General features: G+C 40.2%; 1 protein-coding gene across 5 annotated transcripts; it reads right to left on the reverse strand.

Annotated features, from left to right (window-relative positions):
* Positions 1-584: 584 nt before the first annotated feature.
* Ctrip (E3 ubiquitin-protein ligase ctrip) lies at positions 585-15,864 on the reverse strand. Of its 5 annotated transcripts, XR_013085215.1 has the most exons (26): positions 14,332-14,567; positions 12,816-13,154; positions 12,409-12,717; positions 11,236-11,322; positions 9,200-9,557; positions 8,908-9,101; positions 8,649-8,822; positions 8,189-8,565; positions 7,654-7,938; positions 7,199-7,579; positions 6,950-7,122; positions 6,686-6,860; positions 6,381-6,603; positions 6,032-6,275; positions 5,548-5,953; positions 5,283-5,471; positions 4,994-5,179; positions 4,732-4,923; positions 4,442-4,647; positions 3,937-4,359; positions 3,609-3,861; positions 3,289-3,534; positions 2,872-3,201; positions 2,473-2,791; positions 2,140-2,389; positions 585-1,219 (listed from the first exon to the last, which is right to left on the reverse strand). XR_013085215.1 is itself a non-coding variant. In XM_076810914.1 (25 exons), exons 2-25 carry the CDS (start codon positions 13,123-13,125, stop codon positions 2,193-2,195), a joined length of 6,237 nt encoding a protein of 2,078 aa, XP_076667029.1. In that variant the 5' UTR covers positions 13,126-13,154; positions 15,730-15,864; the 3' UTR covers positions 1,957-2,192. The 5 variants fall into 5 exon arrangements, 4 of the variants coding, with proteins under 4 accessions (XP_076667029.1, XP_076667028.1, XP_076667030.1 ...); XM_076810914.1 differs by lacking the exons at positions 585-1,219; positions 14,332-14,567 and adding an exon at positions 15,730-15,864 and having other exon boundaries at positions 1,957-2,389; XM_076810913.1 differs by lacking the exon at positions 585-1,219 and having other exon boundaries at positions 1,957-2,389.
* Between the last annotated feature and the right edge of the window lie 1,751 nt (positions 15,865-17,615).

Below are 17,615 nucleotides of genomic sequence, written 5' to 3' on the forward strand. Positions count from 1 at the left end.
GCTTCCCTGAGAGCCCAAATAAAGGGCGCATTTGGACTCTGCGTTGAGCGCGCGTTTGTATCTCCTCCACTTCGTGGAATCCTTCGGTCGAAAGTGAGAGAACTCGTGAGCGAGCGAAAGAGGACGAAAGAGTCGAGACGAAGTTACCGTCGGCTACGAAAGAGAGAAAGCACGATACTTTGTCTCGCTTCGTCTTTCAGCTTGAGCTCGACCAGCGTGCGGGGCCTACATACTATGCAGTAGCGGCTACAACATTGTACGTAATACCTATTTTAGGCCACAGGGGGGACTACCCATTATCGAATTTTCCAGGTTTTGGATTTTTTACCGCATCTTTGGTTGCCGAGGAAACTTCATGCCGAATCTAAACCTTGTAGGTCATCGGGAAGTACGAAAAAAGATTTTGTTAACGAACATCCACTTTAAGCGTCTTATTATATAGGATAGTATAACAATCTACGCACTATGCGATGCATTTCCGAGTCTTCTTTTCTTGAACCAGTTTCTTCTTGTTCTTCTACGGTGTGCGCACGTCACCAGTTATAATTTGTCATTGTTCGTGTTAGAAATGCGATGAAAAAATATAAGTGTAATTTGTTTTACGTTTATCATAAGATGTCTAAAATTACGAAATACAATATTATATGGCGATTGAACAAACTTCACGGTATGAAGGTAAGTAATAATAAAAAAAGAAGCCAATATCGTACGGAATGGAACAATGCAGCTACGTTATAGCCTTATCTTTAAATATTAGACGATTAGCACTCGCGAGCCTAATTGCTAATTCGTCGATTAACTCTCCTGTATATAAAGTTCAAAATCAAAAAGTGGTGTATATATATTGATAATTTCAAGCAACGGTACAGAATATAGATGTAAAACAAATAGTCGCGTGTTGTCCCCCTTCTTTCCTACTTTCGATGGATCCGTGTTCTCACAATGTTTGCGTATAGAATCACACTTCTCTACAGAGAGATATAAGAAAGTAAATGTACCTTGTATAATCCATTTGATACACCAGCTTCGCTGACTTTTTTATATCCATTTCTATTTCGTATTATACATTTGTCGTACATTTCTCATAAATAGATACTTTGCCTGTAAGTGGATATAAGAATTTTCTTCGATTCACGGTATCATTTACGATGACTCGGTCTGGCGATGCTGGCTGCACTCTTACACAGCTAAGTAAAGTATTAATTGGACTATATCTTACCTAGAATAAAAATGTCAAATAAGTTTAATTGGTGATACATCGAATAAACTTAAATATAGGAGAGTGTTGCACGTCGATTCGCGCAAGTGCCCGCGAACGCTGGGAATCAAGCAGCGAACATAAGAGATCGATTTTACGAAAATAAAACGATGGTCGTTAAACACGCTATTACATTCGAAGTTATCATCTGTTTGCTCCTTTTTTTTCTTTGTTTTTGTTTTTTTTTTGTTGCAATGATGCGATGGAACATGGGCCATTTTGTATCCACAGCGCATATTTCGTTTACTGATTTTAGCTCGTGATTTGTTCGCGAAACGTGTGAGGCATGTGATTGGCGATTTATGGCGATGCTAAATGCACCACTGATATAAAATTTCACTTACACCTAATAAACGTCCCCTCAAACTAAATTATATTTAATTAGTATAGAGTTTTATAGCAATATCATTTTTCACGTTACTATTATATAAAGTATTTATATATATAGACTTGCGTATGTTAAACTATATTTACAACTTGTTTTTTTTTTTTATTAATTATTGTAACACATCAAAGATAAGTTTCCTAGAACAAGGCTGCTCCCACGCTACCCGGTTCGTAATACCACAAGGAGGAAACTCATACAGAGCAGGGGCTAATATCATTTTGCACTTCTTTTTTTTCTGGTAAAATATATGTGTGTATATATATATACATACATACATATATATCAAAATCCAAATTCATAAATAAAAAGATAAACATCAAATTAGAATTTATTCAAATCAAATTGTCGCCAAAATCAAGAAAAGGTAGTATTCGAAAAGGGGGAAAAAATTCGTATAAAGTGCAAAAAACTGCGATTGCTGAGCCTCGAACAAAACGCAGCTCTATCTTCTCTTTTTAATATTTTAAATGGTGTTTGGATAATTGGTCTCAACCTGGGCAATTCGATAGCAAAAGAGCAAATGGCGCGCCGGTTTTCCATCCGTTTCTAGGAAAGGTGGAATGAATGTTGCCCCTCTTGTGCGGCTATCCGTAACTTTTCCCGCATTATTTCTATGGTTGTGTAATCGGGCAGTTTTAAGTAATTAACGCAAGTCATTACGGATGGTAGGAAATCGTCTGTCTTCATTGACGGATCGAAAGTTTTACGCACTATTGTTAACGGCGGTGTCAAACTCTTAAAACCTGTAAAAAAAAGAAAGAAATGGTAACTTATATTTCCCTTGAAAATTTTTACGCTCGAATGCGAGAGAATATAAAATGTTTACCTCCAACTGGCAATCGGGGTGAACCTGTGACAAATTGAATGAATTGCCGTTGCTCTTCACTGTTGTACTGCGACATGACTTCGAACAGAAAACGAATCGCACGCGAATCTGGGGTATACCCGTGATCAGTCCTACAACACTCCGACAACGTTTTCACGTCCCACTGCCCGCCGGTTTGTGCATGGCCACAAAACACAGCTTCGAGTTCTTCAGGGAAGAACAGTCTCAGTTGCGACGGTGGAAATACAGATTCGAATCCTTCCCTAAATGCTTCCATCTGTCTAAAGACACCTTCGTACAAGAACCAATGCACTACCAACTGGAAAGTAATGTTTATATAGAAGATTCAACGATTCAGCAGCGGTGAACGAAATTGCGAATAGTGAACGAAGGAAATACCTTAATGTACTGATCCAGATTATAAATATTGACAAGTATCTCGGTTCCACCTTTTCTTAATTCGATGTTTTCGTAACCCGGTAATTCGAATACAAGGCCGAGGTCCGAAATTGAACAACCGTCTAAGCTTAGCGAATCTATCAGTTGTGCTTTCTCATGTGGCCTCAACGTCTGGTCCTTCTCGATCGTCTCTTTCTTCATAACAATCTCTTGCAGTCTACTAAACGTTCGATGTACGTCAGAACACACATGCGCTAAGTCGGTTAACGTTAACGTATGTTCTTCTCCCAGTAACCAACGATAGAAGCTTAAACTGAATGGTAAGTCCAGCTGCGATGAAATTACACAGAGTATTACTTTAATATCGTTTCTAAATACTTTTATAAATATAAATCATGATAGCAGGCGAAGTTGTACCATTCTCGAATCGTATATCGCTTTCGCCATAAATTTTCCAAGGAATTTGAACTTCGTTTTAAGTTTCGCTAGATGGGATACTTTAGTATTCCATGGAATTGGCATTGGGAAGAGTCCTTGCGGAGCATTAACGTATCCTGCCGCGGTAGGACTTGAACTACCGTGCCAGAGCTCAAGATCAGCACGCTGTAATTCCTGAGAGACTAGAGCATAAAATTCCAATGTTGGACCAAGGCCGGTACCAACCTAGAAGACAAAGCACGCAAGGTGTTAAGATATTGTACGAAGAATAATAGATGCATGTAGCGTAAGATATGGACCTCATTAACATATTGCACTTCGAGTAAGGCTTTGCTGGACGCCAAGTCTTGTATCACTTGCTCTGCTTGCTTCAGAATATCGGTTCTCGAGATAGTCCTTTTTCTTCGTTCCAAACGCGGAGTGACGCGTTCCTGGCTATCCGATCCTGATAGTTCTGGCGCAGAATCCAAGAGCCGTTGCAGAGCTCTATCCCGATCGAACGATGTCGCGTAAAATAATAATTGTCTTGTCTCGAACGGAAATAGGAATGGACTACAAACACACAAATTCTTTCAATTAAATTCACAACGCGACAAACACTATCGTAGCGGGTATCGCAATACTAACCAGACTGTAGCAATTTGTTGTAACCACAAAGGCAAGTTTCCAGTCATAATCACCAGAGGATCTTGCAGCTGTCTACTCGCTTTCGCAGCTATCTTATTATTAATAAAGTCTTGCGGAGAAAGTAGGCTTACACTTTTCAGGTGAGGAAATAGAATTCCCCAATGACGATTTAGTGCGTGTAAAAGACGCAGTAGGCACAAACCGTCTAACGAAGCGTCGGTAATGGTAACCGACGGTGGCAAAGTGGGAGACAGATAGGGATCAAGTGGACATCGTTGCGGTGGGACTGTTCCTTCCAGCCACAAGCTATCCTCTTTTCGTTTCGAACTGATCTTTGTACTTTTGCCTTTACCTTTGCGGCTGCTACCCTGTGAACTTGAACCTGGTTTTGACGACGTTGCGGTTTCTTCCTCCGGTACAGGCCTAAATATATACGGAAGTATAATCATTTCCTAATAAATGCTCCAATTTCGTTGAGCCCAACGAACAGAAGAAGTAAAGATACCTGTAATATATTGTGTGAGTCTGCACCCATACAGCATCATGGCCAAGCGGTGGCTCGCCATCAGCTTCCGCCTCAGAATGATCCATCCCAGAACAACCAAATTGTCTGACAGCCTGATAAACAGTCATATTAAAAGGCAGAATCTCGTCCCCAATTAAGAACTGGAGCTTGTGCTTCGCCGACCCTTGGCTTATCACTACCGCTGCCTGTAAATTTAGTCGAACAGGTATTCAAAATGTTGCTCCACACTGAATGACGATTTTGAGAAAGACAATGCGCTTAAACTTTACCAAAGTGTCGTCTATATCGTCTTCGCTGTTGTCATCGTCACTGACCATAGACTCCGCCTCGCGGATTCTACCATATCCGCGAACCATTAAATAACGTTCGATTGCTTGTACTAATGCGAGAGGATCTATCTTCACAGTACCCCCCTTCCACTGCTTCAGATTGTTGCAATCTGGGTGTCGCTGAAGATTACACTGTGAAATCATGAAACGAAGGTAAACAAAATTGTCTATCAATGAATTTCGGAGGCGAAGCTTTGGGTACCTTGAGTTGATGTGTATTAAAGAACTTGAGAGCACTAGTGCCTCCACGGCCAGCACCAGATCCTGCTGGCAAGTCGTGAACCTTCACAGGAAATTGTTCCAACTGTGCAACACAACTGTTCAATTTTGTTACCAGAGCGCCAAATGCTCCGGGATTAAGATCCTTTACATTGTTGACTTGTTGCATCTGAAAATGGTATTTTACAGAGGGGGCTCGATTCGTAACACGAATTTGCATCGCAACAGTAAGGGAGCACTTCGAGCGACGACGATAGGTTGATTTTACTTACAGTTGATTCTGCAAATAATTTCCAAAACATACGAAGGCGATCGTAACGATTACCAGGAGCATCTTTAGTAGTGAGGTAGTTGAGCAGAGCTTTAATAAGACCACTATAATTCATCTCGAATGGAGATATATCGCTTTCAAGTACTATATCTCGTAATTCAGTGAGCGCCGATAACATTTCATCCAATTCCTAATGATATATCATCTGTTAGTGTGTCGGCGGGGATAGAGTACGGTAATGTATGTATGGATTAATATAAATTTACATTTGATTGTAACCGTTGTATAGCAGCGGTAAGTCTCGAGAGGACCGTCATCGCAGGATGCGTGCAAGGTGCATTGTCCTGGTACCGCGCCAAGAATTGAGCAGCCTGTTCACGTACCCACGCTTTGGCCTTATCCCGATTACCCCCTGTTAAACTCGAATTGCTCGGCGGCTTTGATAAACTCGTTGACGAGCTCGAATCCCTTTTGTCGCTAGTGGAACTTGAAGATGACGACTTCCGACCCCATCTAGCAGGATTAAGATTGCCTAAGAAACGATTATTTTTAGGAGCAAAACCAGTGAAAAGTGATTCGGCTTGTTGAGTTTGTTGTGGTGTTGTACCGCCTAGTCTGGAAAATCGTCCCTTCTTGCTCTGTCGTTTCCTTTTCAAGACGTCCCCGATTCTCCTAATAAATATTCGATTAAGAACACGTGATGCTTGCTTCCCCGCGCGATACTTGCAACTTCCTCTGTCGTGTACTTACTGATGAGCACTTTGTGGCGTGGTCACATCGTCTACCGCGGAGTTCAATTCGTTTCTAGAGTGCGTTCCATCCATCGACGCAGATAGATTCGGTTTCAACTGGCACGTTGCAATTGTGCCGAACAGTATGTTACCGTTCGTTGATGGAGAAGCAATTGGAGACGTGGCATTGCTAGAAGACAACATTGTGGTGGAAGAAAGTGATGTGTTAGACGGACCTGGCTGTGGGTTTGGCAATGGTGTACCTGGAAAATACAAAAAAAAAACGCGATTGTTAGATCGCACGCCGCGACAGAGTACTACTGTATCTTGATGTAGAAGTAATTATGGGTGCGAATTCAACAAATTACCAGAAGGACACTTGGGTGGTGAAACACCAAGAGGTACTTCAGGGTCAGCTAGTTGACGTATTTGATGCAGTACACCCTCACGATGAAAATGAACCCCAAACACTTGTGGTAGCCTTTTCATTAATATACTTGCCATCTGCAGAGCTCCGATAACAATTCGTAAATCTTGGGACGCCAGCATACCCGCAATGTGTGATGATACTACCTGGTTCTTCAAGACATCCTAAACGAGAACACGGCGAGAACGAGAGGCTCAGAATCACATCGGATGAAAATAGGATTCGTTATCTTTCGTTCGTACTTACTTTGAGTAAATCGGTAGAAGCATAATAAACCATACGTAAAAGAGCTCGAAGACATTTACATTTCACAGCAGGACCAGCAGAGCTACTGTAAACTTCGTACAGCACAGAAAATAAAGTTCGAATAAAAGACACTAGCCATTCATTTGTTTCGATTACTGGTGGTATAACATCCATACTATAAAAGATATGTGCAGCTTAATGAAATATACTCCCTCAAATATAATTGATTATTTCGTTTAGAGGCAGCAGTGCAGATGCTTTTACCTTGATGAGCAAGTAGGACTTTTGCCTTCTGTGGGGTGAGTATTCACTCTGCGAAAGATGCTTCTCGCTACTCCGATATCTTCATTGATTTGTTTCATTAGAGTCAGATCTATCGTGTAAGTTAGCCCTAAGGAGGAAAGGCAAATCTCATCTTCGCCGTTCTGAAACGCCATCTGCGAAAATTATTTTTACTTTATGCCAGCTGCGTTTAACACAATACAACATTCAACATTTTATAATGGTACGTACCTCGATAATTCTAGAATCAATAGTACTAAATGGATGACAACAATGCCTTTCATCACGCCACTCCCAATGAACGTTTTCTTGTTGATTACTGGTCCTCTCGAGTAAACTATTTACACTAAATATACCATCCGTTGGCAGCGGGGGCATGAGTTCCTCGATCAAGCAAGTGATCTCAAACCACTCTTGCGGAGAACGTGGCACTAGCTCCACATCCTCTGTTTTCACTTCCAGTGATCCAGTTAACAGATAACTTAGTGTGAAAGCTATGTTTTGTTGGAGAAGCAGCTGCGCCAAGTCGGGGCAGCGATTTGATATCACAGAGAGCATTCGTAACACTGTTATGAAATTACCGATGCTGTTTACAGGTGGTGTTATCATAAGCTGGAATATAACAAACTCGTTAGTTAAATCGAAAAAAATCCTAACCCATCATTCTCGAGAATCAGTATTCTTACCAGCTGTTGTAAGTTTTGAAGGAGTTCTGCATTGATAATTTTATGTAAAGTTACGGGATCGTGTTGAAAACTATCAACTAAACGACTAAATGCTTGGCAAACGCACTCAACACTTTTTTTATCTTGATTTGTCAGTCTACTTGTCAGTAAAGACAAACTGTCGGCCACTAGATGAAAGTCGTCAGGATGAAGATTTTGACAACAGTTTGCTGTGATCGTTAATGCAGCCCGTTGAGCCGTAATATTGAAAAAATCGACAAACTTCAAACAAGCCGATACTCCTCCCTAAAGAGACGTAGATTGTCTTGTAAGTACGTTCATTCTAAATCACGTATTTCATATTCGATCCCACAAGATAAGCTTAAGACATTCTGACAATGGGCCATTAAATCTTGAATTGTTTGTCGAAACAACATTCATCGAAACTCCATTGTTTATACAGTATTATTATTTGTTACTTTTCGCGCGGCAATACAATAAATAGACAATTCTCTAAATAAATAGATCTCGTAGTATAAATTAGTGAGCTACGTACCGCGTGTAAGATAGTTTTACTGTGTCTTCGTGATAGCATGGCCAATGCTGTTAAACATTGTTCCGCGACATCCATACACTCGATAGATTCTAACTTTTGTAAGAACACCGGCACGGCATCAACTACAACTGTTGATGATCGAGGTAAAGCTTCCATCATATAAGTGAGAGCACGACACGCGTGCGTCATTATTACAAAATTGTGTTCTATTCCAAGTAAATTAATTAAAGCTGCAACCACTTGTTTCACTGGAAAACCAGTCAACGTGTCTTCGTTCCCCATTACAAGGATTTCACCCATTCCAATAACAGCTTGGAGCTGCTCTCCCTCGTCGTCGACAGCTTGCAGACCAGCCAGGAGCTGTTGCGCTTTAGCAACTGAAATTGCGAAGCTATGTTATACAGATGTCCCGGTCTGAAAAGAGCTTATGAATAATATTAAGATGAAAAAACAGTAATACCAGAACTCGCTCCCATGCTTCTATTCAATAAATGTTGCATTCGTGGTCCTAATGCGCCAAACACGTGAGGAGGTAACCCTCTAGCTTCCAATAATGCTTGCAATCTTCCAACTTCACCATCATCGCTTTCACTATCTCCTGTAGTACCTGACATTCCCGACGGTCCTCCACTTGCTTATCGAATAAGTGGAATTTTAAAACTCGCGATAAGAACACAAAAGTGCTTTAATAGTTACAGTGAGAAAACTTCAATACGTACCAGTGGCAGATGTAGCAGTAGATGCTGATTCGTCTTCACCTGTCGCAGTCATTAATTGGCTGCCAGGAACTGTAGATGAGACAGATGTTGGAGTGGTGCTGTTTGTCACGGATTCAATTCCAGACATCACACTTCCTACTCCTCCAGAACCGCCTTCTATCACTGCCTTTCGCGCACGTGACGAAGAGCGGTGTCTAGACCGAGAGAACGTATGTTTTAATCACAATGGCATGCACAGGGTACAATAATACTTAAGGCTTAAGTAGCTATATTCAATAGGTTAGTCACTTACCTGGAGCTCGAACAGGTGCCCGTTGTAGAGTCTTTCTTATGATGCTTCCCTGAAGTTTTGTTACTAGTTGACAGTTCTTTAGATTGGTCACTGGACAATTTTGCGCGGGTACGTACTATATGCTTGTGCGTAGGATGAGGGTGTGTAGGGATGGCAGCGGCGGTGGCAGACACAGGTGGATTGGCAGTGGCTGTTGTTGTGATGCCACTAGTGCCTGCCCCGTCATGTGCCAACGCCCCCCCACCACTCTCCACAGAATTGCTGGCTGCGTTACCCACTCTGATGCTGGACTTCACACTCAAAACTTGACTACTTGCACTGCTACTTGCGCAGGATGCACCGCCGTGAGATTTTGACCCTAAAATATTGAAACATTGTGTTATCGTCGTGACAGTGAATGGGAGAGCAACTTTAATTCTCGCTATGGCTTTCAGGTATCTTTCTTCAAGTCCTCATTATTGCCAGAGTTTATTACCAGAAGGAAGAGAAAGATGCTAACATACACATGTAAATGCTTCTAGTGCGCGCAAAAGAAATTTTATATGTACCATTCGTTATCCTTGTTGTGCAGAATTGTAAGAATTAAACATTTTCAATAGTCGGTAAGGTCGGAAGGTCGGTAGTACGTCACGAATTTATAATACAAAATATTTACATTATTCTTGGTGCAATCTACAACCTATTCAAGCATGTATTTTATAAATATATTTATATCTATAACATACATATTCGTATCATGTATGTCAGCAACAACATATGCTCCTTTGTTAAACCTAGTCAGATGTACAACACATGCTTTTTATTCATTTCTAGAAATCATTTCCTAGATTCTGTTGAATACTGGTTTTATATTCGTAACAGTTTAAACGAGATATGAAAAAGTATGCGTTATAAATTAGTAATAATATTATTTTCGTAATCATGATAATAAGTAGACCTTATATTAAATCGACCTTATTGTCAGTCTCGCATTTAGAAATTCAAATGTGAGTTAAGACGAATCTATCTAAAAAAATGTATAAAAATATAAGTAATACTTTAATAATTATGTATCAAAGTATTAATTGTGCATCAAAACATCATTAATGTTCGATCGCACAAATGTTTAAACGTTACTGTTTACAAAAAAACAGGTATAAAAGATTTAGATTTATGAAATAGATTAATTCAATGAATTTTAAAATTAGTACATAATAAATCTCCCATAGATATTTGTACACCATTCTGTTAATATGTTCGTGTTGTGTGCTCAAAATGTAATCGTGAGATATATTTATTACACAGTACTCGATACACGGTTTATGCTCTTGCAGAAAGGTATTACGTGTAATATACCTGAAATAATGTTATATTTGTCACGTTCGCGTGACATTTTATAAAGTTTTACACTACCTTTCTTTTTGTATAATGCGCGTGTACCATACACGTATTTATTGTACAATGTCATTGCAACTGAATCGTTCTTGTCCAACAAGAGCTGTCTTTTATAATCGTTTTAGTAATTACTTCAACATTAATTTAGAGAAGTTCAGTGATATCATTTTTAAAGTATAACAAATGGAAAAGTTAAACAGAAAACACACGAGCCCATATTACACGTACGATTATCTGGTACACATTAGAGTTATCTGTTATATTTATAGTACGCTAGTTGGGCGTCATATGATTTCATACATCTTCATACCTCACGAGTATTTTCAATCAGAATATATAATCCTCGAAGGGCTAATCAGCATAACAATGAATAATAATGTTCCAACTTATGTGTATTCTCACTACACAATTTTGAATAGCACAAACACGTATGGTTACATTAGAACTGTATTTTACTGTATGTCTGGAGAAATAATGTCATGCATAAATCAAATTTGATACAAACAATTTGACTTAACATGAAATATTCGCATACGGATAGGGAACCGATTTAGAGAGCAGATTTATAGCGAATCTGTGTTTGTTTAAAACGTCTACTCATGGATTCGAGAGAAAATAAGGGGAAGAAAATGTAGTACGAAGTGTGTACTCCTTAGGCTTACCTTCTTGATGATACGTTTGTGTTGATATTGGAAAAAGTGCTTTGACAGCAGACACAAATCCTTCCAGACATTCGCTCATCCTCAGGCCTAATGATACAGTCTGATCTATGACTCTTATTTTGGTAATACTTTCTTTCTTTAATTTTAAGATACTTCTGAATCAAAACCTAGTTTTACTACCCTATTCTTTATCCTACTACTTCAATAAATGAAGGTTGCAAAACACGTTTCGACACACGAGCAAGGATTTTTAATCGACCATGACACTACATTAAGCATGGCACTGTACCACATTATCGTATATGATGTTCGTGCTAAGTATCGGCGTTGTAGTTTTTGTCCGTATTTGTTAGAAATTGCTTCTAGAGTTACAATCTTTGTTTAATTTCGTTTACGCAAAAATTTATACGTAAATTACATAGAAATACAACTCTCTATTTAATCTGGTTTTATTCGTCTTTAAATATTTTAATGAATACTTTGTCTTTCCAAGGTTATTTCCAGAAGTCATTAATTTTTTAAATTCTTTAAAGTAATTTAGTCAACATTTAAAATATGCGTGTTTTATTAGTATTAGAACATCGGAGACATTTTATATCGTGAGTGAAATTAAGAAATTGTACCAAGGGAACATTAAATGAAAAAAAAAGGGTTCCTTACACCACAAGCAGTGCGTTAAATAAATCGTGATTAGCACATTTTTGTTAACTATTATATGTCGTAAATTATTATAACCAATGAAATTAAATAAATTAATTTACCACTACGTAATACAGTATTTTGTATTAGCTGTTATGTATGTTATATAAAATCATTGAATGTTTAAAACAAGGTATTACTTAAGATTAGCGATGATTACTTTTAAAAAATATATGTAAACGCCAAATCGATTAAATTTCCACATGAGAATAAGTGTGCACGATCGATCTTAATCGACGTAGAATGTACTTATTACCAATTTCTATTAATTGATTGCTGGTTTATTATTGTTACTCTTCGGATTTATACGTACAAATTGCTTTTTACTGTTACAAATTATTAAGGTGAATGTATTAATGCATCGAATATTGGTTCAATCGATTTTTAGATCGTATTATGTATTCACTCAAGGCACACAGCACATCTCATTGCAACCAACACTTTTTAAAGAACAGAAATGGTAAATAGACTAACCTCTTCCTCTCGATGTGGATGGATGACTAGTAACTGGCGTAGTACTTGACGTCGATACCAAGTTGTTACACGTCAATTCTTCTCTGTTACTGTAGCTACTGGATAGCGACAAGTCGTAACTGTTATGTCCTTGTGATATGGCTTGTGGATTCTGCGGAGTTCTAGAACGAGTCCTCGAAGCAACACAGTCGATGGCTGTTAAATTTAACTCCGGTAAACTTGTTCTCGTAGCACTACGAACTCTTGTACTATTCCCACTAATATTGTAACTTGACTGCTGAACCTTATGCTGAGGCCTCCAGTCAGTGTCTGTAAATAGCGTTCGGCACGCGCATATTAGTATTAAGATTCGAAAGCAATGCATCGATTGTTGAGATCCCAAAGATTGTTGTAAGGGATATAATTACCGAGATATGATTCTAAGCCACTGCCATGACTTTTACGTTCATTCCTTGTTTTATTCTCTGCTTTGAATGAATCAGTCGAATGTTGATACGAGGACGTATTATTAAAAACTTCAGATGATTGTGGGTCACCGATAGTCTGTCTACGTCTTTTCTCTTCTACAGTGACTGGAATAGAACCAGTGCTCTGTCGTTTTCTATAACTGCTACTACCACTGCTAGAGCTCTTCCCTCTAAGCTTAGAGGTATCTGCTGAAGCATCGGCCGTCTTTACAGACCCCCCTGATGACAACTGATCTTGTTGATCTGCCATAGATTAATCGACTCATGCCACTATTCTGTCTGTGAAAGAAGAGAAGGTAACATAAACATTACCGCTGATTGATTCGCGCAGCACGAGAAAAATGTCAAACGTATCAATCGCATATGCGTATTGATATTAAAATTATCTTCAGGAGGATTGAAATTACAGTCGAATAATGAAAATCTCTATACATTAGGTCTTATACATTATGTAATAATAAGACCATATTGCGCACATGGAAATGAAAATTGAAGTATAAAATAAATCCATAAATCGGAGCAGGAAGTAATTACAGATTCAACGTATACTATGACATTTGATTATGCAATAAAATGAAAGAAATTGAGATAGAAAAAGGAAATATCATGCTACACGAAATGCTTCAACATAAACTCGTTATTTCCAGATTCCTTTGTTTAAATCTGAACAATGTTATCATAGATGTGTCCACTTTGAACTAAAACGATTCTGTGCACTCCGAATTAATAGAATAACGAGTATTGAAGAGAAATATGCTTGTTACATAAAGCCAGATATCCACGTTTAAAAGGTCCGAATGTTCTTTCGAATTCTGACAAAGGAAACGTATGTACCCCCCTTACGAACAATGCGTCGAAAACGAAAAGAGTGAGAGAGAGAAAAAAATGATATGAGAATTCTGACAAAGTGGATTAAATAGAAACCCACTTATTATGGTGAAATACGTTAGATCAATGCGCGCTCCGATAAGAGGAGCGTAACTAAATAATACAGCAGAGGCGATGCGCAATTAATGTTTTCCTCCGCGGTGAAAGAGATAGTAACGAACTCAAGAATCATAACAAACACTACAACTGGTGTCCGTGTAGAATATCGTGGGGAACGCGAAATTCTGCCGTTGACATCGCAGGAGACCCTTTCGCGGAACGCTGATATTACTCGCGGCCGCGGCAAAGGCCACGGACAGAGACGGTGTACCGTAAGGATTACAACGGAAGGCGTAAATAATTGTAACAAAGAGAGACTCGTAAGCGAGCAAGCCACCATTTGCTTGCGAGCAAGTAATGGAGGACGAGTTCTTTTTCCGTCTCTTTCTCTCTTTCGCTTCTCCGTCCTATCGTCGCCGTGTGACCTCAGGTTGAGGTCCTCGAAAATGAGAATCCCACTCGGGATAATACGAGGGGCTGCCTCGATACGGAGAAAGAAGCTCGCGCACGGTTATCGACGAATGATTACCTGAATGTCGGAAAAACATGCCCAGGGCATCGCGAGTAAAATGTCCCCTCGCTGATGGAGTTTACGAGGCACAACGTTTCTCGTTACATACGACACGACACAACGGGCAGAGAGAAATGGATTCACGCGCACGCACGTACGTTGGTGGTGAGCGGCTATGTGCACAGGCAGGGCGCACACCAAAAAACGCACCGAACGCACTGCCGAGGCACACTGAAGCAAATCAGGGGAATGCGACGGCTATCGGGATCGGGTTGGTTAGAATTGGGAAGCTGGAGGATGCTCCGCCCCCATCGAGAAACGTCACACGCCACAGAGTCGGTCGTAGGTGCGTTCTAAAACTCGGTACCCGCGTAGAGTGAAATCGCGATTCATAACGCAGCAGCAGCAGCAGAAGCAAAACCGGCGCGAATAGCCATCTTGCTGTAGCGTTTTTCAAACCCCCTAACTTTTACTTTCCCTTGTAGTCGATGATGTAAAATTTGCCACAAAACAATTGCCCGGATTATTAATCGTATATACAGGTTTTAAACACGCATGCATGCAATGACTGTTCGGTGCCTTAATCCATATCTACGACAGTTACGCGTTATTGTATATGCGAGCACGTTGCATTTAGCGACGTTTCTACTTCTCGAAAACGTGCAATTGTATTATTCATGCTCCCGAGTAAAAACGAACAAGCTATGAAGGTTATGACGACGGATGATGACATGTGATTCTCGTGGTTTTAAATATTATTTGAGATACGTAAAGACGTGGAAATAACCGTGTTCCAGGCATGACGCATAGAACATATTGATGCGAGATAATTCTTTTCTCTTACGTCTGAATATAATATTATTTTAAGAACGTAGGTCATTTGTGCTAAATATATGCTTAATATCCGCAGTAAATTCACGCGCACGCACTTGAAAGAATTAGCTTGATTGCAGCGAGAAATTGAACGGAACGTATTACCGTCGCCTCGTCACCAATTTGTTGCAAAACGTGTTCAACGTATATCTTCCGATGACGCACGATAGCTGTAACGTGTCTTTAAACAAAATACAAAAAGAATTATCGAACAATTACAGAGAAGTTACTTCGTTGCTCCTGTATCCTCTACGAAGATACGTAAACTTCAGAATTGCGATGTCGTAACAGATGTCGAGTTTTAGTCCTGTTGTTTGATCGCGACGGGAATGTACACATCGACCGCGATTGGTTAAAAAGCCTCGTTTAGCAGTGCCCAATTGGCCGATAAACCGAAGCACTTCTCGAGCAGTGTCAAAACAGCTTGTGATAAATGATATCCGTTGGTCAATCAATGAAACAGATCTTTTGCACGCGTACCGAAGACACACGGATCGCCGTAGATCGCCTGGCGTTTAATTTCGTTTATGGCCATCTACTCACCGAAAAAGGGAGCTCCTCCCTGGAAGTTGGACTCCAGTTACGCAATGCGATGTGCGAGAGGACACGTGAAAATACGGACTGTGCTGTCAAGTCGATCGGAGCGTCGTCTGCTACGATATCTCGACCGAGGATTATACACTATAAGGTTGTTTCAGTCGACTCGTCGAAGCACATGTGTTCCTTTATGCAGCCATGGTTAACGTCCCTCGGATGGCGATTGGTCGACGTTCGCGATTCGTTCTCTGCCAGCCAATCAGCGACCAACCAAATGTTTGGCTTCGTTTCATAAGAAAGGTGAGCTACGATCATGGACATAGTAGTGATGGGCGTGATACCAGTCTTTCTCATGAGTTTCAAGTAGTTCGATACCCAAAGTACTCGTTTGGAAGGTTCGATACGCAACGAAATTGTAAGTACTTGGTATCGACATTTGATATCATTAGGAGTTAAAATGAGTACTGAGTGGAATTGGTATCACCAGGGCCGTTCCTGAGTTTTGGCCGCCCCGGTGCAAAAACAATATTGCCGCCCTTATTAATTTAATATTTTTTAATTAACAATTTGATATGCAGTGTTTACTTTTATATCTATATATTCATAATTTTAAACAGTTATCATGCAAAAGACTTTTGATTATTATTCTTATTAGTCAAAACTTTACATATAATAAACGGCCTGCGGCCGCCCTTAAGTTTGGGTGCCCAGGTGCGGGAGCACCTTCTGCACCCCCGCCAGGAACGGCCCTGGGTATCACGGCAACAGTAAAGTATCGATACTATTTGAACCGGAATCAAGTATGCATAGGTATCGAAGCCGTATTGAGTACTTTAGGTATCGTCAAATAGAATCGATTCCCAAATGATACCTACAAAAGTCTCGGTCCTTTAAACTCGACTGCGTTCGGATCCGACGTTGAGCATACAAAGTCTCGCGATAAGGGATCCCAGAATAGTTGGACAGGGAAAGAGAATGAATATAATGAGAGAAAGTGAAATAAACGTACAGGGTGATCCTCTCGCGACGCTAGTCAAACAAACTGGCGCCCGGCACCACGTGGCGAAAACAAGACCCCTCGAAGTGGTTAGTATATACCTACCCATTAAGAACTGAGAAATCTTTTAGTTCCACATTTCTCATCAGATCTCTGCGAAAACGACGCCAATCGATACCTTATGTTTCTCCGATGAAAATAACACCAAGAAAGACGTAATTCGGACCATAATGAAGGAAATTATTTGAAAAATTGATTTCCATAATCTCCACCTAACTTCGTTAAAAAATATTCCGATTTACATAATATTTGGTATAATTTTCGTTGGAACAACATAAGGAATTCATGCGCGGCATCTCGTCGAACCCAAACGCAGTCGAGGAATCCGTCCCAGGAATCGGCGGGCTTAAGCTACGCTGATGGAGGGGGAAACACTTGTAGGAGCGGTGGTAATGTATGCGTGAACTGACGTCAGCGCCAAACCAGCCAAGTGGCGCCAGCGTGAACCGACATCACGGTCAATCAGCATCACCGGGAAATATGTTGTCGACGCTGGTTGGCCGCGGCGTCACTCGTTTGGCGCTGGCGTTGATTCGTCTCCAATCGTGGCGTCTCACACACTATCACCACCGCTCCTGTAGGTGTTTCCCCTCCATCAGCGTAGCTTAAGCCCGCCGAGCTCTGCTTCATCCCTATATTCCTATTGATTCCTGTGCACAAAAATACTGTGGTATCAACGAAAGCTAAATCCATACAAACACTATATATATATATATTGATGGATATAGAGTAGGCTGTCATAAGTGAAGAACAGTGAACAACAAGAGCAAGGAGCAAGATTTGAACCAATTTGAACGTAGAGACTGCATAATAAAGTATGCCTTTAGTATAGTAT

Source organism: Andrena cerasifolii, chromosome 4 (genome assembly GCF_050908995.1).
Source record: "Andrena cerasifolii isolate SP2316 chromosome 4, iyAndCera1_principal, whole genome shotgun sequence".
In the NCBI taxonomy this organism is placed as follows: domain Eukaryota; kingdom Metazoa; phylum Arthropoda; class Insecta; order Hymenoptera; family Andrenidae; genus Andrena; species Andrena cerasifolii.

What these genes read in the sequence shown, in the direction of transcription:
- Ctrip (XM_076810914.1), bottom strand. Translation starts at nt 13,125, where the DNA reads ATGGCAGATCAACAAGATCAGTTGTCATCAGGGGGGTCTGTAAAGACG. An exon ending in GGCACCTGTTCGAGCTCCAG is followed by an intron (nt 9,102 to 9,199) that starts GTAAGTGACTAA and finishes CTCTCGGTCTAG; the next exon opens with ACACCGCTCTTCGTCACGTG. An exon ending in CTTCTACCGATTTACTCAAA is followed by an intron (nt 6,604 to 6,685) that starts GTAAGTACGAAC and finishes GTTCTCGTTTAG; the next exon opens with GATGTCTTGAAGAACCAGGT.